Here is a 23696-nt window from a genome sequence, read left to right on the forward strand (position 1 = left end):
ATCCCTTGGTGCTGTAATATCTGCTCACAATCTATCCTATCACTGCTACGCTGATGACACTCAACTGTTTTTGTCCTTCCCCCCTTCTGCCACCCAGGTGGAAGAACGCATTGCTGCATGTCTGGCCGACATCTCACAGTGGATGTCAGCCCACCACCTTAAGCTGAACCCGGACAAGACGGAGCTACTCTTCTTCCCAGCTAAGTCTTGCCCCATGCAAGATCTCACTATTTCCATAGATAATGCATTGGTGACTTCAGTTCCTACTGCTAGAAACCTTGGTGTGGTCCTGGACAGCCAGCTATCATTCAAGGCACACATTGCATCAGTCACCCGGTCCTGTAGGTTCACACTCTATAACATCCGTAAGGTCAGACCCTTCCTCACCCAGGAGGCAGCCCAGCTCCTCATTCAGACATCTGTCATATCAAAGCTTGACTATTGTAACTCTCTCCTCACTGGTCTCCCGGCATGTGCACTTAAACCTCTCCAACTGATCCAAAATGCCGCGGCACGACTGGTCTTCAACCAGCCTAAGTTCTCACATGTCTCTCCCCTTCTCCGCAGCCTCCACTGGCTCCCGGTTGCGGCCCGCACTGAATACAAAACACTGATGCTGACCTTCAAAGCAGCCAAAGGTATGGCTCCTCCATACCTCCAAAACCTGATCAACCCCTACACCCCCACCCGCTCACTTAGATCAGCCAACACAGGGATGCTGACAGAACCCTCGCTAAAAACTCCAGGGCAAAAATCCACTCGTCCGAGACAGTTTGCCCTCCTGGCCCCCAAGTTGTGGAATAAACTCCCTGTCGCACTTAGAATAACGGACTCACTCGCTAGCTTTCGCCGTGGACTGAAGACTCACCTTTTCAGACTCCACCTAAACCCATAGCACTACAGAAAAGTCATTGACCATACATGAAGCTAGTTAGCATTAGTTTTTTGTCTTTAGGTTTTTAGAACTTTGATTATACTGTGTTTTTTTTTTTTTTTTTTTTTTTTTTTTTTTTTTTTTTTTTTTTTTTAGATAAATATCCATTTGCATTTGTTATATTGTTGATGTTCTGACATATTATCTTGTTTATTATTGTCATGTTATCTGCTTATTGTAAGTCGCTTTGGATTAAAAGCGTCTGCTAAATGCCTAAACTGAAACTGTAACTGTAGCGAGAGAGCGAAAAGAGAGCGAAAATCCTAATGCCTCGAAAGAAAAGTCAAGTTTGACTTTATTTTGTGTTGTGGTCGTTTGGATGGAGGTTGTGCGCGCAGCGCGCCCGCCGCGCCGCCTCCTCCTCCTGTGTTATACACAAGATGGTGACCTTACTTTTATTTGTGACTGTATTTGTGTCAAAACAAACAATGATCACCGTGTTCGGAGAGCGACCCCTGGAGTCACCGCACACGATGGGTCACCAGTTTCCATGTAACCTCGCAGTTTCCATGTAGCTAACAAGACACCGCAGCGCTTGCTCACAGGGAGAGGAGATGATACAATTATTAACGTGTAGCCTACTGCAGGTCATGAAGACATATCAGCGGTCGGGTCATATCAATAATGATTCCCGTAAGAAATTCATGCTTTTAGAACTAATTATTAATCCAGCTTCACAACTGCAGTTAACAAAGATTGATGAGTGTAGTCTCTTGTAGCCGAAGTTACAATTGCTTCACGAGTAGTCGTTTATTATTTTTTCCATATTGTTTTTCAATGAACAACACACAATGCAGAATGTAGTAGGCTGATCAGACATAAGTTTGGTCCTCTATAAAGTCCGGCTCCGTTCACACCAGCAGAGGACCGGACCATGGTCCGTTTGGAAGGGGACCGAGTCCTGCCTTTTCAAGAGGACCATGGTCCGGACCAAACAACGGGACCATGGTCCCTTTGCACGTTCACACCAGCGGACCAAAGGAGAAAGAGGACCATGGTCCCTTTTAAGCGGACCAAATAACCCTGGTGTGAACGCCCCCTAAAACTCAAAAGGTTTTAGTCAAGTTTTAGTCGACGAACCCACACAAAGGTTTTAGTCCAGTTTTAGTCAATCGTTTTAGTCAAAACGAAAAATGGGTCTTTAAATAAATAAATGAAACAGTCAATAAGGCAGTGGTTCTAAACCTTTTCTGGCTGCGACCCCCAAAATAATCATATTTTAACTGGGGACCCCCACCCTGACGAGCACTAGGAGTTGAGGCACAACATTTTGTATAACACGGTTCTATTGTGAAAATAGCAGATCTACATGCTCACAACCCCTCACGTTGCGAGGCATTGTGAGCATGTAGATCAGCTATTTTCACAATTTCAGCCTCTAATATTTGACCCTTTGTCAATTTAATTTGTCATTTCAGAGGTTAAAAAGTCCTTAAGTTGTCACTTTAGACATGTACATAAACCCTCAATACACTGTATGTTGTTTTGTTTAAGTTGAGTGAGAAAACAATGTTGCACATTAAGTTAATCATTTGGGGACCCCCCGAAATCATTTTGGGACCTCCCTGGGGTCTCGACCCACAGATTGACAAACGCTGAGTCCTGTTGTGCCCAGAGGCGTCAATTGGGTATGGCAAGCTAGCCACAGGGGGAAATAATAAAATGTACTGTAATCGTGCCTATTGCTAAGGTATGGCAACATGACTGGTGTGTCATGTTGCCATACCTTAGCTTTTTCTGAACTGACGCCACTGGTTGTGCCCGGCTGTAGTGTGTACTGTGCTGTGTCGAGCAGACGAGCACACACACTGCATAGTAAACGATGGAGTTGGACTTCTTAAAAAGTTTTAGATTAAGACAATTTGCTTGCATTGCGATGCATGCAGCCGCGTGCCTTTCTGCACGATGGACTGACGTTACATAATTGTTACTTTTAGTTTTAGCCTACGTTTGTTGTTGTTTTTCCTCCTGAAGGAACGTGGCTAAATCGTTAGCATGCTAGCGCTTTAGCCCCGTTCCTTTAGCCTTGGAGGAGACTGGAGAGGAATAAAATCATTACAGTCAGGCAGTTTTCAAAGCAGAGAATCTACCAATCATGCGGTTTACAACAGCTTGTACCGGGCGGCGGGCGCTACTTTCTATCAACGGCTGCGTTGCCTCTCCACTCCAGTCACTGCTGCCTGCTTGCTTTCTATGCATGGGAACAGAGGCTAGATGCGCTGCGGTCTGGGGACAGTTGGAGTTAGAGCAGACTGCTCAGTCTTTGATCCAAAATATGACGGAACGGACGGCAGAAAATGGTCATGCATTTTGACTTCGTCCACACACTAACATTTTCGTTTAGTCTCGTCTAGTCAACGAAAACACACATTCGTCTCGTCATATTTTCGTCACCAGACTAGAGATTTTAGCTCGTTAACGTTACGTCATAAACGTGAAAAAAAGGGGCGTCGACGAAGTCATTTTCGTTATCGTCTCGTCAACAAAAACAACACTGTTCTGGAGGAATGGATGCTCGGAAGGGGCAATAACACTCGCACACAGTGTTGTGGGCTTGTAGATCAGCTATTTTTGACGCGACTCTGTCGGGTGGAAACGTCATATGTCCAAAACTGTTACATTTTAGGATTAAAAAGCATCAAGTAGCAGATCCACAACGTGTCACTTTGCGCCACATTTCGAGCTTGTAGATCTGCTTCTTTTGATACTTGTGGGACGCTAAAACAAATAATAATAATAATAATAATAATAATAATAGTAATATATGGAGGTTTCTGACTGACAGCAATAACACACAGGTTTTTAGTATATGCTATCTTATTGAGCATGTATCAGTCCTGACTTTCTTCAGTGTCAGTTACCTTCACTGCTATTGGCTGTCTCTCCGGCGGGGGGGCCGGCCAAGTTGTAGGCCACGCCCAGGATGTTGAGCTGGCCCGTCTGGTGAGGGAGCAGCTTGAGGCGAGCCTGTCAAAAGGTCACAGAAATGTGCATTTTACGTGAAGAGTGATTTATGGATCAAAGCCTTAAGGCTTCGATCTGTCGGGTAGAAACCTCAAACGTACTGTATGTCCAAAACTGTTCAGCATTCAAATAAAAAAATGGCAAAAGCAGCAGATCTACAAGCTCAAAATGTGTTGCCTTGCGCCGCATTTCGAGGTTGTGGATCTGCTACTTTTGATCAAGAAATTGGGTACGAGGTTTCTGCCCGATATGGAAACAGTCATGAACGTAAAGAACGTACAGTCGGCCACAATAGCACATACAAACATCTACTCTGATAGAGGCTTCTAGCTTATTTTCCAACAATAAAATTATAACACTATAACACACAATCCCTTATTCTGGGGTCCCAGAAGAGACACTCAGGGTCATGTGGTTAACAAACCAGAGGCTCTGTGCCGCCTCCCTGTGGCTTTCACAGACATAACAGGACATGAGTGTGACATAAAGTATGTGGAGCAGCACTCCACTATCTTTGAAGGTACACACACGCCCGGGTGTCACAGCTTGAATTAACAGCAATGAGTGAAGAGACTCTCACCACTTTCTTCTCCTCTGGACTCATATGGAACTGTGGGATAACCTCTGTGGTGATGGGGTCATCTTTCTGCGACGTCTGCAACAGACAAGAGGAGGCAGAAGTTGCTACGATTGCCTTCTTTTTTATTTCATTTCTGCCAATGAATTAAGTTGCATCCAACACTATTGTGGCATTACTTGAAATCAAGGTTAGAGCCTTTTAACAACCAATTTCTTAGCTACCGTACAACACTAATGAAGGGGTCTGTTCTTATACATGTTGACTCATAGACACTCTGCTACTCCAGTGGGTCTCAAAGTGGAGTCCAGGGACATTCATGGTTCCAGTGGACCCTAATGGGTATGCAACTCTGAGAGTGTACAATTGGTTCCATTAGGAACCAATGTGCTACACTAAATGGAACAGGGCCTTCATTAGCATCATTAGTAACAACTGTGAAGGAAGCAAGGAAGAGGCCCAATGTCTTCCCAATATGGCTGCTGTGCATAAAGCCCATTGACATTGACAAGCTCACAGTGCACATGTAGGAAGCGTTGTGAGCTTACACACCGGCTACTTACTGTACGTTCTTGGTCGTACGACAAAGTATATAGGGGACATGTTATGATGTTTTCCTGTTGCACTGTTATTACTTGCGCCAGCAGAGTGTGCAAGTACTGCGTTTGGTGATTTTGTAAATGTTTGTGTTTACGCTCGTAGCCAATCAGGGACCATCATTCTTGGTGATGTCACAATCAACAAGTGCGACCCGATATAAATAATCGAGCGCGCTCTGCTGGCGCACAAGTAGGCCATACATGGCCACGAGGCGCAAGTTGGCACCTTGACAGAGTGCAGTCTAGTTGGTATTGTGGACATTTGTCAAAATTCTATTTTTGCCAAGACATTGCCCCAGACAAGGACAAGTCTTGCCACAGACATATTTGTACGTGTACGGCAGGGGTGTCTGGGACCCCTAGGGGGTCCTCAGAGTTACTGTAGGGGGCCCTCCAAATCTTTGTGTGATAGAAACTTGTTTTCTCCTTTTTATATTAACCACTTGAACCATAGTGTCCAAATTCTGAGAACTTTAGCCAAAAATAGGTTTGGTGTAGAGGGGAAAAAGAGCACACTAAGTACAAAGTGAAAGGTCAAGTTTATTAAGTATTGACGGTTCAAGCGGTTAAATATCTGAAAACACAAATTGACATGAATCCAAAATACACTGATGATTGTGCTGTCAAACGATGAAACTATATGGAATCTATGAAAATGTTGTGGGGGTCCCTGCTTCATCTCTCTCTCAACAAAGGTGTCCTTGGCCTGAAAACGTTGAAGACCCCTGGTGTACGGACATATGTGACCACTCACAGAGTTTTCAGACACAACTCGGGGGTAATGGATTTCTACAATAGAGCTAAATGCATTCGATTTTATTTTTGGGGGTTTTTCGTTTCTAGCCATAATAAAACAGTTTGAATGTTGTAGGAGGTTTTTATAACAAGAGATAGGCGTTTTAGGTTCACTAAATGGTTAAAATTAAATCTTAAACATGGCTCTGTTTAAGACATTTTCCGTGGTTGTTTGGGGGTGTAACATTCTTCCACGTATTTAAATAGAGTGCTTGCGATTGGTCTCGCGGCTCGCCTATTGTTCTCCCTCCTGGCTGAGCACCGCCGCAGCACCGCCCATAAGCACACGTGTTTCTAACAGTAAACGACAATATCAATGTATCTTCTTAATGGCTAAGTTTGCTACTCACTTTGTGTCAGCACGCTTGTTATAATGCGTTGAATCATGTACCAGGAACACAACAGGACAGCTGCCTGTCTCCACAGTGGCGATCACTCAGATCGAAAAAGTGAGACGTTTTAGCGTGGTGAAAAGAGTTGATCTGCAAGCTCACAACATGTTGCGAATGCAACGTGTTGTGAGCTTATAGATCAGCTAGTTTCAGAATGCATTGCAACACGTTGTACGACGAAGTGAAAGTCCGGCTTGACTGCGGAGTTGAGTCGCTTTTTTGCAAGGAGCGTTTCTCTTTCTTTCTTTTTCTCTCTCCCCCTCCCTCTCACTTTCTTTGTCAAGACTTGGTGGTTCAATCTAGCATAGAAAGATCCGGGGATCAATTGGTTTATAATCAGCGTCAGATTAAGTTTATTCTTATTGCATGCACCGTTTCACATGACCACTGAGCTCCCTCTTTCTGTCTCATTCATGTTACAAAACCTGTCGCGTCGCTACCTTCTCCGTGAGAGAGAGAGATGACGGGTATTACTAGAGAGAGAGAGAGAGAATCGTGTCTTTGGGCAAATAAATAAGAGTAGTGGTGGGAAAACTTCTCAGATCTTTACTCAAGTAAAAGTATCAATACTATAATGCAGAAATATTCAGAATTTACTTGATTAAAAGTATACAAGTATTTCCATCAAAATGTACTTAAAGTAAACATAGAAATAAGTAGGCCTACTCATGAAGTAGGCATCTTTCATTATTCATTTCATGTTTTCAAAATGTATAGGCTATAAAATAATACTTTGAAAATAGCAGATCTACAAGCTCACAGCGTAGTGGAGTAAAAATATTAGAAATACTCGAACAAATACCTCAAAATTATACTTAAGTAGAGTACTTAAGTAAATGTACTTAATTACTTTATACCAGTGGTTCTCAAACTGTGGGGTCTCCAAATTATATTTTGGGGTCCCCAGATGATTAGCTTAATGTCATTTTATTTGTTTATTTTGGGGGTCACAGCCTAAAAAGGTTTGAGAACCCCTGCTTTAAATACCATTCATGAGTTATGAGTATTATTAGATCTACTGGCTTGAAGGTCTGTCTTAATGTGAAATGTGTTTTAAATATTGACAGACAGTTGACAGCTAGTGGGGGAGTGGTTTGGGGAGTGGTTAGAGGTGGGGTTAACTACTATGTCACTCCCATTTTCTGGGACCTGAAAAGGTGTTAAAATAGAGAAACCTTTCAAGGGCATTTTCTTTGCTTTGGTGTTTCTGGACTTACAAGTTTCAAATGACCGTATCTTCTTCAAATTTTGTCAAATTTCTAATAATGATACATCATATGAAAGCTTAGATTCTGTACTTTCGGAAAATGTGAAAAGTAGAAAAATGACCATGGCCCCGTTGTGTCTGAAAACACCACGAGCGGTCACATATTGATGATTGCGTTTTCTACTGTTTGCACAAGGTTTTCTGACCGTGGGCTCCTCCTCCGCCTCCCGCTCATTGGTCAGGGACTGCTGGGTGGGCTGGTCGTCCTCACTGGACCCCGACAGGTCCTTGGGTGTGAACCTCCACAGCAGACACAAGCTGCTCAGCTCCAGAGGAACCTTGAGAGGGTTCTGGAACATCACCTCCACTATGATGGGCTCTACAGACGGACACACAGAGAGACAGACACAGATAGACAAAGATAGATCGATCTTCGGTAAATTAATGCCCTGCTTCAGTGGCTTTCAATTCAAAAAAATAAATAAAAACGGTTGAAAATGGAGGACATATATACATTAGGAGGGGGTACAGCACAGAGCTATGTCGCATTGTGATTTTATATATATATATATACTAGACCTTACCCGTTTGAAGATATGTGCTCCAATATATGTGCAGAGTGTGGGTTATGGAGAAAGTAACTGTAACTGGTGCGTGCGTGAGAATATGTGGGGGCATCATAATGTAAGGAGCAGCCCATGGAGGAGTGTATATTTTTTGATGGATACAAATAATTTAACAGCTAAATTAGGTGAATAGAAGTATGAGGATGTATGCGCTTGCTCTACATAATTTTGCCATACCCGTCGGAAGATAAGACACACATCAAATGCACCCGGTGCATGAGTGACCCGTGCATGCAGGCAAACCACATGAGAGAGAGAGAGAGAGAGAGAGAGACACTGCAACATTCCTAACTGTGAGATTGGTGGGTGTGGGGTTACAGATCCCATGGCCTGGAGGAACGGACCGTTGCCCTGACAACAGGCTGAAGTTGAGTTGAACAGAAGTGGTATAAAAACGCTAATAAATAGCTTGAATTTGGTGAAAATGGAAATCGGGGGTGAAAATGGAAATCGGGCTCCGTCAGCCTCTGTATAATGCTAATGGCCAATGAAAAATGTGAAAATTGGGATCAGTTGCTGAAGAGATAAAGGTGGAAATGCATTTGTGACTGACCTACTGACTGACTGACTGACCTCTCTAAAATTATATAATGGATATATATATACACACAGGGTATAAAGCTTTTAGTACAAATAACAGCACAATACAAAATGCATTTAAAGCTTTCAACCCTTTTCATATCAAGGTCCATTAATTCGGCATTTGAGTCAGGGACCACCATTTGATGATATTTAGCCTCTCAGACCGAAAACTTCGAATATTTTGTTATCGTTGGATACGATTTTGTCCACAATTCCATGCTGTATTAATGTTGGTACCAATATTTTCTACATTTTCTACATTCTGTATATTGTGTAGACTGTAAATTAAGTAATTCAGATGTTTAACAATAATTTTACTCTTGAGAGGGCATAAAATGAAACCACTGTCTTCCAAGTGTGAGTGGTTGGTTCCTACCTTTCACCACAGCCAATGGGAAGCGCAGGTTGTCTGTCTGACTGTTCAGACAGCACTGGGTTGGCTGGAAGGTTGCAGGGACAACGCCCCGGTTGGCGGCAGCCACTGCCTGCTCCTCTAGGTGGCGCCACATGACGGCCAGGTCGCGGTCGTACTCCTGGTCTAGAGACAGACCAGTGGCCGCCTGCTTCTCGCCTGCAACACAATCCAGTGAATCCACCAATCAGATGATAAAAGAGCACTCGAAAAAGGAAGAAAAATGGCCAATGCAAACATTTTTAAAGAAGAAAATGGGCCAGGGGCGTCCGGTGGCCTACTGGTCAAGGCGCATACCACTTAGGCACCGCCACATAGGCATGGTTGCCGCGGCGTCGCCGGTTCGATTCCCGATCCGGACGACCTTTGTTTCATGTCACTCCCCATCTCGCTCCCCATTTCCTGTTAGTCTACTGAACTATCCCCCCCCCCCCCCCCCCCCCCAAAAAAAAAGAAGAAAATGGGGCAATACAAAACTGTTTTAAAGAAGAAAATGGCCAATACAAAACAGTTTTAAAGAAGAAAATTGGCCAATACAAACCCATTTTAAAGCTACAATGCTTACGATGTATGTCCTACCCAGAGAATCAAACCTTGGTCTCCCATACATATTACAATGGAGCAAATCCTTGTTTTCGGGAAGAAACCTTGTATCTCTGGGTGATTTTAGTAAAGCAGATTTCATGACTTTCTGAAGGGAAACACACACCGGACGTGAAGGCGGTGTGGACGCGGCGCGTCAAAACATACGGCCCCATTATTTTCAATGAACTAACCCACACCGGTAGCGTCAGACGCGCAGGCACGGGTCTGCCGCCTCGCCTACCGCACTGATACATCGCTGTTCTATTTTTCCAGCGCTGCCGCGCGGTGAAAATGTTCTCCCCACCGAGGGAAATGGATGCGCCACGTGGCAGCACGCCGCATCCAGTTGGTGTTACCGTGCAGCACATCACGCACCTCAATACTGCAACGTGGCGCTGCGCAGCCGCCCGTGTCCGGTGTGTGTTCCCCTTGAATGTCTTGGTAGAAGATCAGAGGGACTGACTACAACCACTGCTGTTAGGTTTTATTCACTAAGACGTAATGGATTGCAGCTTTAAAGAGGACATTATTTCACACCAATGTTGTGTCACAAAGAGTGTGATCGACACCCAGGTTTGTCAGAAGCCAGAAACACACGCAGTACACACATGCTTACTTGTGGTTTCTTTCATTGATGTAGACCATGAGGCACAAGTAAAATATATATATACAGAACAGTGTAAGAAAGTGTACATTAAATACATTTTACATTAAATACATGTCCAAGTGTGCAAAAGAGACAACTGAGTAGCAAATATCAAATATGGGTTCATTATGCATATGAATATAGGTATTGTGCGTGTGTGCGTTTGTTTTACCCTCTGCGAGGCAGCGTTCGTGACCAAAATAGACTCTGGTGGCTGAGCTGTGAATGCAAGGCAGAGGCAGTTGGGGCAGACTCTGTTCACATCCACCTGTTACACTCTGAAGCATGCACACGCACACGCACACACGCACGCACGCACACACACACACACACACACACACACACACACACACACATCTGTCAGTATACTGTGGGGAAAATAAATTCAGAGTTCAGAGTTTTGTGATTCATTCAATTTCATATTGATTTAAAATTAAGTTCATAAAAAGTATTACAACTGTTAACTCATTGAATGCCCTTTTCAAGATGGCCGCCAAGTACCAGGATGCCACGTTCCTAAATTTCTAGTGCACGGATCAATTTTTAGTGCACGGATCGTGCACGCCCATGCACCATATATGCACCATATGTGTAGTACTTTTTAACAGCTTTCAAACAAAAAAATCCGCTTGGAAATCCGTTCAGGCATTCATGAGATAGAAGCCTTCAAAGTCAGACAAAACAAACACTGCCACCTTCCTAAATTTCTAGTGCACGGATCAATTTTTAGTGCACGGATCGTGCACGCCCATGCCTAGATCATGCACCATATGTGTAGTACTTTTTAACAGCTTTCAAACAAAAAAATCCGCTTGGAAATCCGTTCAGGCATTTTTGACATTTTGAAAGATGTGTTTGTTATGGGGCTAAACATGCAATTTCGCGATTGCGATCATGCCTAATACATTTGAGGCATTTTTAGAAATTTTTTTATAAAAAAAAAATTTGATTTTTTTTTTTTTTTTTTTTTTTCAAAATGGCTTCCAACTCGGGAAACTTGGTAACCCTAGTAACCCTGTTACTACTGTAATAACTCGGGAAACTCGGGCCTTGGCAGTCAATGAGTTAAAAGGGATTAACATATGTTATGGATTTAGTAGATTTAGTTTTATTTTGGAATGAGATTTTGTGCAGCAGAGACATGCTTGAATGCATGTGAATCAGCATTACAGAAAGAATAGTTCATCTCTACATGCAGTACATGGATGTCATCTCATCACCTCACACTCAGTCTAGAGTAGAGACAATCTAAGGCCTAACAAAATAATATGTTGGTTTCCGGTTGGCGACCAACCCTATTAAATACGTGCGACCCAGATGATTTTATTGGCATTTGGAGTGAAAATAAAAAAATTAAGGCAAAATCCGACCGAGTCGATCAAAAACGTCTTACAAAAAATATATTTGGTGCGACCACATTCGCGAAGTTTAATCAAAGTTTTCTTTCGTCTAAAATATCATGTGCGCAAATGTTTTGTTTTACTATTCAGCGTCATCGCGAGGAGACGCGTTGGTCAGGGACCGCGTTGGTCAGGGACCGCGTTGGTCAGGGACGTGCAGAGAATGTTAAGAGAGGCAGGGGCTGACATTTCTAAAAGGGCCCTTTGGTGGACAATAGGCTCTATATGCATATACGCCATTTTGTTCTACTTCCGGGTGTCTTTTGACTTCCTTCACAGGTGTTACTGATGATACTAATGAAGGGTCTGTTTGATTTATTGTACAGTGGTTCTTTAATTTCAAGGACCCCCATAACTCTGTACAAATGGAATCAACAAATGGAATCAAATGGACCCTTGCGGGTCCATTTGCTTCCATTTGTACACTGTCAGAGTTACACACCTGTATGGGGACATTTGGAACCCACTCAAGGACACTTTGAGACCCTCTGGTGTAGCAGAGTGTTTCCAGTGAGCCAACATGCACAATATCAGCACCCTGACTCTGTTTGACCAGAATGGAACAGACCCTTCATTAGTATCATCAGTAACACCTGTGAAGGAAGTCGAAAGACACCCGGAAGTAGAACAAAATGGCGTATATGCATAGAGCCTATTCTCTCTTAAAAGGGCAGGGGCTCAAGCCCCGTTTGATGTCTGTGTGCACGTGCCTCGGTGCCTGGCGACTGGCGTTGGTAAAAGCAAGAGCAGCAGCATCGCATCGTCTATGCGAAGCGTCACAGCAGCTGTGATGGAAGTTGGAAGTGGAACAACCACGATGTGAAACGAGCAATTATAATCACACCAATGGATTATGTTTTCGTTTGAACCAAATTAGGTAGTCTACACAGAGGGACGGAGGGAGTTTTACCGTGAACGTGGCTGCGTGCAGGCAGACTCGTGAGAGAAGAAATCCATGATTTACATAGTGTTTTCGGTGGAGAAGTCTCGTAAACAGTCTGCCTTCCCGTCACTACCAAATGAGTCGCCCGTTTCAGCTTGACTCGTTATCATTCTGAATCAATTAAAGTTACATTGTGTGATTAAACGTGAGCACGTTTAACTCAAGAGGCAAAGCACTGTGTCTGCTAGGCGGAGGACAGACGGTCAGTGTGAAGGGAAAGTTAAGTAGCTGGAGGTTTATTCTTCGCTGTATGACGGTGTCGCTAAACATGCACCCTTAATCTACAAGCCCACAAGGTATTGGATCAGCGACGCATTGTGGACTTGTAGATCAGCCCACTTTTGCGGCGGCGAATGGAGACTTCTGCCTCGCGAGACCAGCCACATTTTAACGTTACATGCGCCCAGAATCTCGCGAGAAATGCGGCAGATTTGTTTTAATTAAATATAAATTAATTCGAAGCTCAATTTTTACTTTCGAATGTTCTTATCTTATTTTTGGTATGTGAGTGATACAGCACTTTACTTTGGTACTTTACTTAGAGTTGAATTAAAACTCAAAAGTATTCAACCAGTGTGTGGACATTCTATTCAAAGTTTTCAATTGTTTATTGTTTGTTGTTTTCAGACACTATTTTGTAAGTGCAGTGTACATGAACCATTTAATGATTTAGAAATTGGTAACTCAGGAAAACAGAATATATTAAAAAAGAAGCATATCGATCATTGCCATAGGAAAAAAAAAAAAAAAAAAAAAAAAAGAAATACCTACCCATCCTTCCCATGAGGAAATAAAATAAAATTCCTTGCTACCCAGGGTTAGGGTTAGGGTTAGCCCACAAAAAAAAAATATATATAAATAAAATAAAATAAATTCCCTACCTACTCAGCCCTAAAATTACAGCCAACCGGAAACCAATGTTTTATTTTGTTAGGCCTAAAGCTCCTGCTCTGCCTTGAGAAATGCTGCTCTCTGCTGGATCAACCCTGCATGGTGACCTCTGTTGAAAACTGCCATAGAACATGCCACTGATGGTTGACAAACAATTGTCCTATGAGCACTTCAGTTCCTTTAGATTCTAAAGGAAAAGACACAGACACACCAGAGGGAGCTCCACTGATCTCATTCCTCCCAAATTCGGCAAAAACATGGAGGTGAATTAATTCTACACAATGTGGAACATGCCCAACCACCACCAGCCATCACAAAGTGTGACTCCCTACCCTCCTTCAAAACCGCCAAAATGGAGCACCTGTCTGCAACTTGCAAATGGACCTAGACAAGTCTTCTAGCTTAACAAAAGAAATTACCCTCCACTGTTTTTCTGTAATACTTTTACTGGTCCAAGTATAGAGGTTATGCGCATGCATAAAGTGAAAGGCAAATCGAGTGGCAAAGGGAGTTTAACGTTGTTTAATGTAATCAGATAGGACTTTTCTTTTTGGATGTATGGGCTGTCAAGGTCAGAAAGTAGTTTTTTTTTGTCCCGCATAACCTCCGGGTATGATGATGTCACGCGCATACCCTCTATGATTTCTTGTTATGAATGTCTTTATACCGTATGTCTTGATGAATTGAAGCCCTCAGGGCATTTTGTGTTATTGTATAACTGTACTTCTGTACTTTTTGCAAACTTTTAATTAAGTATTCAATCAAGCAAAGCTAAAGTTTAGATTTCCACTATGTGACATATGGAGGATCACACCCTCTCTCGTGAAACAGTCCCCCAACTCCAGGAATGAATACTGTAATGCTCTCCCAACTGGCCTGCCTGGACTGCATCCTCGGCAAAATCTCATTAAAGCTGCTGCCATTCTGGAGACTTGGAGAGCCTCCAAGAAATGTTATTGTTCAATTTTCTCCACTTGGTGTGGTCATTCCACTGGCTCAGGTTTGCTACTCAGATCTAATTCAAAACACTGGAGATGATCTGTCCTAGACCAATATGGCCACGGTCAAGATCAACCTGGACATAGTTGACAGTTAGCTCCTCTCCTACTCCTGGCTGCTACTCACATGGATCTTTAGTTCGAGGTTTCTCTGGATTTAGTCATTATGCCAATTAATTCCTCCCCACACATGCGTGTGTGTTGTCACTGCTGTTGCAATGACAACAATGACTCACCTACCAGTAAGGTATCCCCACCGGGGCGACGTAGATCCTACAACTCCCGCCCAACGCTCCCTGCTGACAGGTGCCGCCCCAGCCAGTAGCATTGCGTGCAGTGACAAATATCAACCTCCCCGCCCAGCTTCCCTCCCCCAAACGCTCGACAAAGCCGGATGCACAACGGTGGATTCGAATCAAGAACCTCCATGGTGGTGGGCAGGCACTTTACCACAGTGCCACCCGAGCACAGTTCTAAATCATAGTTTGCCAACGGTCGGGTGAGGTGGGGTTTATTTTGTACTTTTGTACTCTTAGGAAGGGGTTTACAGTGTACACAGAGGTACTCTGGGAGGAAGGTAAGGCTTACCTTGTACACATAGAGGTACTCTCGTAGGAAGGGTTAGGTTTACCTTGTACACATAGAGGTGCTCTGGTAGGAAGGGTGAGGCATACACGTACCTTGTACACATAGAGGTACTCTCGTAGGAAGGCGCCCTGCTGCGTGGCCGTCTGCTGGCTGTCGTTGCTCAGGATGTGTCGGAAGGCGGACACGGCGTTGTCGAGCTGCCGCAGCGTGAACGACTGCCGGCCGATGGTGAAGTTGATGTGGTCCTCGGCCAGAGACCAGCCCTTCCCCTTGTACACCTGCATGGCCTGGCAGTAGCACCGCAGCGCGTGTCTCTTCTGCAAAACACCAGACACAATATGGTGGGGGCGTTGGTGGGACGGAGGACACCAGTTTTGATTCATTGACTAAAACTATGACGAAAGATGTTCGGTGACTACCTTTTCTCACTGACGAAAAATAAATCAAAACTAAGCTATGATGACTAAAACTAAGACTAAATATATCTACAATTTCATCAATAAATAAAAAGTGGAGAAGAGATCCAGTAGAACTAAAAGACAAGTTGTTTTATGTTTGGTCGTGCTCTGCTGTTGCACTGCAATGTGTTGTGAGTGTCGTGGTGTTAAATAACATCAAGGCCGGCCAAAACACATTTTTCTCAACAAAATCAACCGTAGATTTAGGCGACTAAGATCTTGTGATATTTATGAATGGGATCTATTGAGGAACATCTTTGCATAAGACAACTGTATCTTTGCTGTACAATACATGTGTGTCTAAAACAAACACCCCAAACCCAGTTCCAAGTACATGAAAGAGCATGTGGAAAAATGTAATGTGATTCTAAACAGCCGAGAGGGGAAGACAAAAGCTTCATTATGAGTCAGCATCAGATGATTTGAGGATCCCAACTCAAATATTTTTTTGTCTCCTGGCTAAAGTAGTCTTGGAAGATTATAAAAAAAGTTTGGGTCATTTTATCATCTACTCAGGCTTTTATGAACACCACAGACAGTTTTTGAGTCCTGCCTTGTTGAAACAGTGTCTGGTACAGTACCTGTCCTGCCTTGTTGAAACAGTGTCTGGTAAAGTACCTGTCCTGCCTTGCTGAAGCGGTGTCCGGCCAGGATCATGTGGAAGGCAAACTTCCGCACCATGGGGTTCCTCATGTTGATGAAGCAGTGTGCTGCCTGCTCCAACAACAGAGCGCTGCGCAGGTCTGAGTCCTGACAAGTGACAACACACACACACACACACACACACACACACACACACACACACACACACACACACACACACACACACACAGTTCAACTACTGTTAGGCAGCCATTATACTGTACTAGCAGATGAGTTTATTACAACAGATAAAAGATGTACGTGGCTTTATGTTTTGGGGGTTGTAATTATCAAGAGCATCTTCTCATGCTGATTGTTTTATTTATGTCTGAGTGATCCTGTCATTCTCCTCAAAATGTTTGTATTTGTACAAGTTAAGGTTATCGTGCAATTGAACAGGTCTAATTGTTCTGTGAACTTTCTGGTTCATTAACTAATTTACTGTCATTTTAAAAAGGAAGAAAGACAACACATAGCTATGATGCAAAAGAGTACCTTTTCTTTTTCTTTTAAATACAGTGCGCCTCATTCTCCAAAACATTTTTTTACCCCTGTTCTATCAACCCAACCTGTGCCCTCCTCCTGGTCCCCAACTGGATATTATTTCCACCAAGCTGGACATTATAGAGACCAGTTTACTGACAGTGAACACACGGAACCAAATGGACCCTGAAATTTGAATCTAGACATTTTTGAGAACCACTGGCATAGACTTGATGATATGCTGTAGGGAAAGTGGTCACCTCGCTGGTCATCTTGATGAGGAGGGTGGCTGCGTCAGAGTACTTCCCCTGACTCTTCAATACCTCAGCACTGAGCAGCGCACAGCGCTCCGCCAGCACCATGTTCCTACAGGAGAGAAGAGACCCCACTGTCAGGCTTTAAACACAGCGCTCTATAACAGCACCATGTTGAAGAGATACTGTCAGGCTTTAAACACAGCGCTCTATAACAGCACCATGTTGAAGAGATACTGTCAGACTTTAAACACAGCGCTCTGTACCAGCACCATGTTGAAGAGATACTGTCAGACTTTAAACACAGCGCTCTGTACCAGCACCATGTTGAAGAGATACTGTCAGACTTTAAACACAGCACTCTGTACCAGCACCATGTTGAAGAGATACTGTCAGACTTTAAACACAGCGCTCTGTACCAGAACCATGTTGAAGAGATACTGTCAGACTTTAAACACAGCGCTCTATAAGCGCCATGTTCCTACAGGAGAGAAGACACCGACTTATCAGGCTTTCGCCCCCTCATGCTGTGTTATTTTGGAAATGCGTCTTGCAACCACGATACGGAAAGTAGAGCCTGACCGATTACCGATTTTTGAGTCCCATGCCGACGTTGGAGATCCCATTACCAATGTCAAGAAAAAAAGTCAAATAACAGCCGATATATTCCCCTAACTGACAGATATACAGTACTGTATGAATCGGTCTCTACCATAAATAAAGCAAGTCGTCATTTACAACAAAAAACTGTTAGAACATGGAGACAGGAGGTTTCCTACTTGCAGACGTCTCTGTAGGTCTGTATGGCCGTGTCCATGTAGTGAGCTGGATACGGCCTGGGAGCTCCGCCCTGTAGGAAGGCCGACACGGCCGCCATTTCCTACACGCACGCACGCAGGCAGGCACGCACACGCACACACACACACACACACACACACACACACACACACACACACACACAAGGACAAGGAGAAGTTAGGGTTGGGATATGGAACAGATATCGACGTTCCATCACCATTTGGAACCGTTCCCTGAACAGGTTTTATCCAGAGGTCATCGCCATACTACAGTAGCTTGTGGTAGACATTTTTGGTTACATGTCTCCATTCCGACATGCTGCCATTCCGACATCCCCCCATTCCGACACTAACCCTATACCTAACCTCTATGGAAGTGTTGCCACTCCGACAATAAGAAGTCAATGTCGGAATGGCAGCAATGTCGGAATAGAGAGCGCCCCCCGACATTTTTGCCACTGACATACAAAATGAGAAGACAATAATATCACCAGAAACACATAACGAGCTAGCCCTGAATGTCCATAACAGGTCTGTAACACTGTGTGTGTACAAATGGAACCAAATGGACCATTTGTACACACTCAGTGTTATGGGGGTCCTTGCAAATAAAGTTTTAGCACCACTAGTATTAGTTGCCATAGTGTTGTAGTAAAAGTGTCAGACACATTCTGAGGAAAACCTGGAGACTTGACATTCAGTAATTGGGTCTAATGATGAAAATAAGAAAATTATAATGGTGTGTAAAAAAGAAAATCTAGAATTTGCCATGGACAAAACCCAAGTCTTGTGTACAGACATGTTGATGACCCCTGGTTTAATCACTCCGTCAGAGCTGGTATGTGGACAATAATCAATTACAATACCGGTTGTTCTCAGACTTTTTAATTATATTTTAATATACAGGAATCGTTAAAGGGAACAGCTAAGGAATCAGGCCGTTAAAGAGGGAATCGTTAACGAACCTGAATCGTTAAAAAGTCATTTAAAAACGCGTCATTTCTCATTACAAGGTTGTAGGTTTGCGCACGCGGGGACATCGTTTCACCATCTCCTTCTTTCAGAACCTTAATATTCCAATGACCCAGAAAGCCACGAGGCATGGCCGCATCGTTACTGACATCACGGTGATCAATACAAACACACTCTGTGTGTGTGTGTGTGTGTGTGTGTGTGTGTGTGTGTGTGTACTTTAATCTACTTTCTTTTCTCTACGCCTCAATGGAGACATGAATCTACGGCGAAGGAAGTCACCATAATCCTAATTAGAACTTCACAGGTGACTGGTGACAACTTCCCTCTCTCCCGGCGTTCCTGCTGTCAAAGATCGAACACTCTCACACACACACACTTTTTAACATGAGACTTAATCAATGGACGAATAGCACTTCAGTGTTACGATAATAGGCTTTGTGGAGGCATCATTTATCACACTTAAATAAAGCCAAATTGGAGCTTCCAATTCCAATTGCCCGGGCCAACTTGCTCTCCGCGCGCGCACACACGCGCGCACACACGCACACACGCACACACACACACACACACACACACACACACACACACACACACACACTTAAATAATGTATTTGTGTCCAGATAGGGATACAATACAAGGTCACAAATATTTACAAGGTGCTGTAGGAAAGTTAAATCCTGGAAAAACACTCTTTAATTACTGCCAAACACGAGTTTCCCGAGTTTTGGCCGCATGACTCTCCTGGTTTTGGTATGATAGCGATATGCATGTTTGACCCCCAGAACAGCTCAACCTTTCAAACATGGCGGCCATATTCGTTTACATATGAAGAAAACAAGATTGCTGCTACCTCCTGAATGCCTAATAGAATTTCCAAGCGGATTCTTTTGTTTGAAAGCTGTGAACGGCATGCACACGCGTGGTGCATGATCCGTGCGTGTGCATGTCCTCTCACCAGGGCTCCGGCGGCGTACAGCATGGCCTGGTCAGACAGGAAGTCCTTCTTGGCGGTGTGGTAGCAGCTGTAGGCCAGCTCATAGTGCTGCACCAGGAAGCACAGGTCAGCCATCTTCCTGATCTGCAGCTCCGGGGCTTCAGGGGGGTAGCTGGCAACACACACACACACACACACACACACACACACACACAGGGAAGGGTGGGCAAACAGAGGAATTCGTTCAGGCAGGACACCGGCAAGAGACGTTGCTCAAACAACCCAATTAGATCTGAGGCCTTCTAAATCCTAACAGTTTTCGGAAAAATCACACCCGTGTGAACTGAGTGGTGGAGGCTGCGCGTGCGCGCGTGTGTGTGTGTGTGTGTGTGTGTGTGTGTGTGTGTGTGTGTGTGTGTGTGTGTGTGTGTGTGTGTGTGTGTGGTCAGCAGAGGTATTGCCATGACACGGACATAGCCAGCCCGCCACCCACACACATAGCCAGCCACATACAGACATACCCATTCAGAGGAGCAGCTCCACTGCTCAAAAATGTAACAATTTAATTAGACCATAAGACAAAAGAGTTGTGGTTTGCATTGGTTTTAGAACAGCTAAGGAGTGATGGGTGCGCTGTTAGTCACCAGTGGCAAGTCTGGCAACCAGTGGCAAGTCTGGTGCGTGCGTGCGTGCGTGCGTGCGTGCGTGCGTGCGTGATGGGGATATGGAAAACAAAAATGTTCTCTCTCGTACAAGCATGCTTTCTCCGTATCCCTCCCTTGTTCTGTATTCACGGACTGATGAGATTTGACATCTTTTCTCTAACACAGAACATACAATTGGGATGACAAACGTACTGTACAGTTACTACAGTATGTGCTTGCTGCTACAAACGCGTTGTGAGCTTGTGGAGCATTTGTGAGTGAACCCTGCAGAAGCTTACAGGAGGCCGGAGGTGTTCTTCAGCTCACTGATGCTCTTCTCTGGAACCTTGCCTCCACCGAACCATTTCTTAGTAGCAGAGAACAGAGAGCGACTCAGACCTTTCCTGGAAATGAGCTGCAGGATGAGACAGACAGAGAGAGTGAGAGAGAGACAGACAGACAGAGAGAGAGAGTGTGAGAGAGACAGAGAAACAGATCGAAATGACAATGTGAATATTTCTGCAATGCGAGTTAGTCCTCTTCAAGTCCTAGGCCACTGGTTCTCAAAATAGGGCCCGGGGGCGCCCAGGGGTCCTTCAGGGGGTCCCCAGTTAAAGGACTGGATAGATAGTTAGAAGCCGAATGGACACTACTCTGTAATGTCTTGGGTGTACTAACGGATCCTTACGGGTCCATTTGGTTTGGTTCCATTTGTACAGTGGAGTTAAATTGACATTGGGGTCTGTAAAATGTATTTTAAAAAATCATCTTTCTGCTTTTACACCAGAGGAAAATGATGAAGTATAAAGTATAAGTAATTGAAAAAATCACACTAAAGCGTTCAAACTACTGACTTAAATGAAACAGAGCATTTGTGTGAATGTAAACATGATCAGTAACAAGGAATAAAAGTAAACTAATGAGTATTGATAGACATTATTATTACACATATTATGCATAAGAGTTGGGCTGATTAATGTTCAACATCACAGCAGATGGGACAGATAGTAACACATTTAACCACATGGTGGAACACTTGCATCAGTAATATAAGGAGAGCCCATGTAAGGTTGAGAAACCAACTGGCATAGTTTTAATTCTAGGCTTTCTCTGGGCATTAATCCTCTGTTGATTCCCGGACAGAATCATTAGCAGGTCTTCAGCAGTAACAACATTCCTGGCAGTGCTAAACAACACTCTGTCAGGATGGATTGCTTGTTGTTGCACAGATACATTATAAGTATGTGTTGTGCCAACGTCTGCCAACAATGGAAAGTGAGACCGATTGATCCTCTAACACCAGAAAGGTCCTCCTCCTCCTCCTCTGGGTTTTTTGGCGAATGATCTGACACCGGTTGGTTTACGCATTCGTAGAGCAGGTTAACAGTGGTTAAGTCTGTCTGTCCATTTTATAAATATTTAACCAATGAAAAGAAGTAACCTGAGCTTGTGAATAAGTAATTACTACTCTTCCATTTCCTGAAAAATGGCGGTTTTGGACATGAATACGGTTTCTGACTGACAGTTACGATATAAAGTATGTCGTTGCAGTCGGGCAGAAACCTCTTATCTCCATTTTTAAACTTTTTGTGTTTTTGGTAAATCAACTCATCCGATGCCGACAAAGAGCTAGCTCGCCAAACTCACGTGACGTCCTGAGTGACGTCGGCAAGAATGTCGTCATGCGCAGATTAAACCGTAGTGTGCGGTCTGCGGCAACGCGACTGATGAAAAAACTAAAATCGCCATAATGCATCCGGTTTTGCATCCAGACCAAGATGAAATTCACAATATCTAAAATCTTCTCGAAATCTAACACCAGATTACGTACTTGATAAAAACAAGGCTTTCTCTACCGTCCATAACAAAAACACGGAGGGACGCAGTTTTAATTTTTCTCTTCTGGGTGAAAGAAAATATGACCAAATCGCCGGAGCGGAAGTAATCGGATTTTGACCGGTGGTGCGTTCATGGAGCCTCGGAAATAAGGTAAAAACGTGGCACGAAGCGACGCGGTTAGAGCTTGTGCATCTGCTACTTTTGATACTTTTGAATTAGAATCCTGAAAAGTAACAGTTTTGGACATAATGAGGTTTCCAACCCGACAGACGACGTATAAATACTTCATTATATGCACTTATCATGCACGTATATCTGGAATGCATGTGCTCTGGCTCCTAGCTTACACAGTTAATAAACAGACATCACAAGACGATATGAAGCCGCCATCACATGATGTACGTATGTTTATTGTTGGTTACATGCATGTCAAAGACTACCATACAGTAATAAGAGAGCGTTCCGATAGACCACACTCTCCCTGTGCCTTTTTCAGCTCTCCGTTTAGTTTTTCTACCAGCAGTGGGGAAAATTGGCCAGTGATGCAGTGACAGACCCCTGAAGACTGACTCTCATCTGTGTGTTGACTTTCAAGTGAGAGAGAGTCGTTCACGGCTTGAGATTGAGATCATGGCCCGAAACTATTTCGCTACTGCTGCCGGTCCCAATTTATTAAACGCAGAGCAACAATGACGTCTGTTGTCATCAGTCGTTTGTTCTTGTTGACAGTTTGAGCTGATCCAGTTGCCAGTCACACAGAGCCTCTTCAAGCACATCGGCTATGTGTTCTTCCGTGGCGTGCAGTTCACCGGGAAGACGTTTTGAGCCCGTCTTCCATCCAATTAAATTAACCACCCGTGACATGTGACCTCAGTACTATGTGCAGATGGAATAAAGCTAAATAAAATCTTGTGACTGAAAATGTTATGATATTTAGGTAGTACCGTTCTACAGTAAGCGTGTGAAATATACTGGGTACAGTCTAGTGACAGTCAAGTGTCTTGAGGGATGATTTAAAAAACAGATTTTGCACCATTGATTTTCTTGTGCAATGAATGTGGTGACTGCTTCAATGCACTCCTTCCATCTACGTAGCACTGCCTTGTTTGTATTTCGAATGCTTGGTAAATGTTTCTTGTATAGTTGTATTTGCAGGAATAGGCCCAGAAGATCCCCCCCCCCCCCCCCCCCTTGTTTCCAAAATGTTGCCTTTTTTGGCACCAGGTTACATCACTGACACGTCTCGTTACATGTCCACAACCCCACAAAACACATGAACCAGTGGTTTGTTAAGACTGTTTAGACTGCCATAGTTTTGCCATAATGAATGTAGATTAGCTGCCAAGGATTTTATCTGTTTGATTTACCAGATTTTCAGTGGCACCGTGCACGCGTTGCGCGCGCGCGCGGCGGCTCCCGTTCACGGACGTTCTTTTTCCTGTTCAAAGTCATTTCTTTCACGCGGAGAAGTAAAAGATATAACCACGATGATCCGTGTGTAAGCTATGGTCCATAGAAAACGGAGATATA

At 43.8% G+C, this 23696-nt stretch overlaps 1 protein-coding gene across 5 annotated transcripts in view; it reads right to left on the minus strand.

Moving 5' to 3' along the window:
• The window catches only part of trappc8 (trafficking protein particle complex subunit 8), a 180772-nt gene that overhangs the window by 137025 nt on the left and 20051 nt on the right, over positions 1 to 23696 (minus strand). For all 5 annotated transcript variants that reach the window (XR_013962342.1, XM_080733606.1, XM_080733604.1 and 2 more), the window contains 11 exons: positions 20627 to 20742; positions 19705 to 19855; positions 17756 to 17856; positions 16983 to 17088; positions 16216 to 16347; positions 15232 to 15456; positions 10492 to 10597; positions 9053 to 9247; positions 7675 to 7847; positions 4479 to 4553; positions 3796 to 3901 (listed from right to left, as the gene is read on the minus strand). Coding sequence is in view for 4 of the 5 variants with exons in the window: in XM_080733606.1 (XP_080589732.1) it covers positions 3796 to 3901; positions 4479 to 4553; positions 7675 to 7847; positions 9053 to 9247; positions 10492 to 10597; positions 15232 to 15456; positions 16216 to 16347; positions 16983 to 17088; positions 17756 to 17856; positions 19705 to 19855; positions 20627 to 20742 (1486 nt within the window). In the remaining variant the exon portion in view is untranslated. The remainder of the gene's footprint in view (positions 1 to 3795; positions 3902 to 4478; positions 4554 to 7674; positions 7848 to 9052; positions 9248 to 10491; positions 10598 to 15231; positions 15457 to 16215; positions 16348 to 16982; positions 17089 to 17755; positions 17857 to 19704; positions 19856 to 20626; positions 20743 to 23696) is intronic.

The sequence above is a fragment of the Nannobrachium achirus genome, assembly GCF_963921795.1.
Source record: "Nannobrachium achirus genome assembly, chromosome: 1".
NCBI classification, from domain to species: Eukaryota; Metazoa; Chordata; class Actinopteri; order Myctophiformes; family Myctophidae; genus Nannobrachium; species Nannobrachium achirus.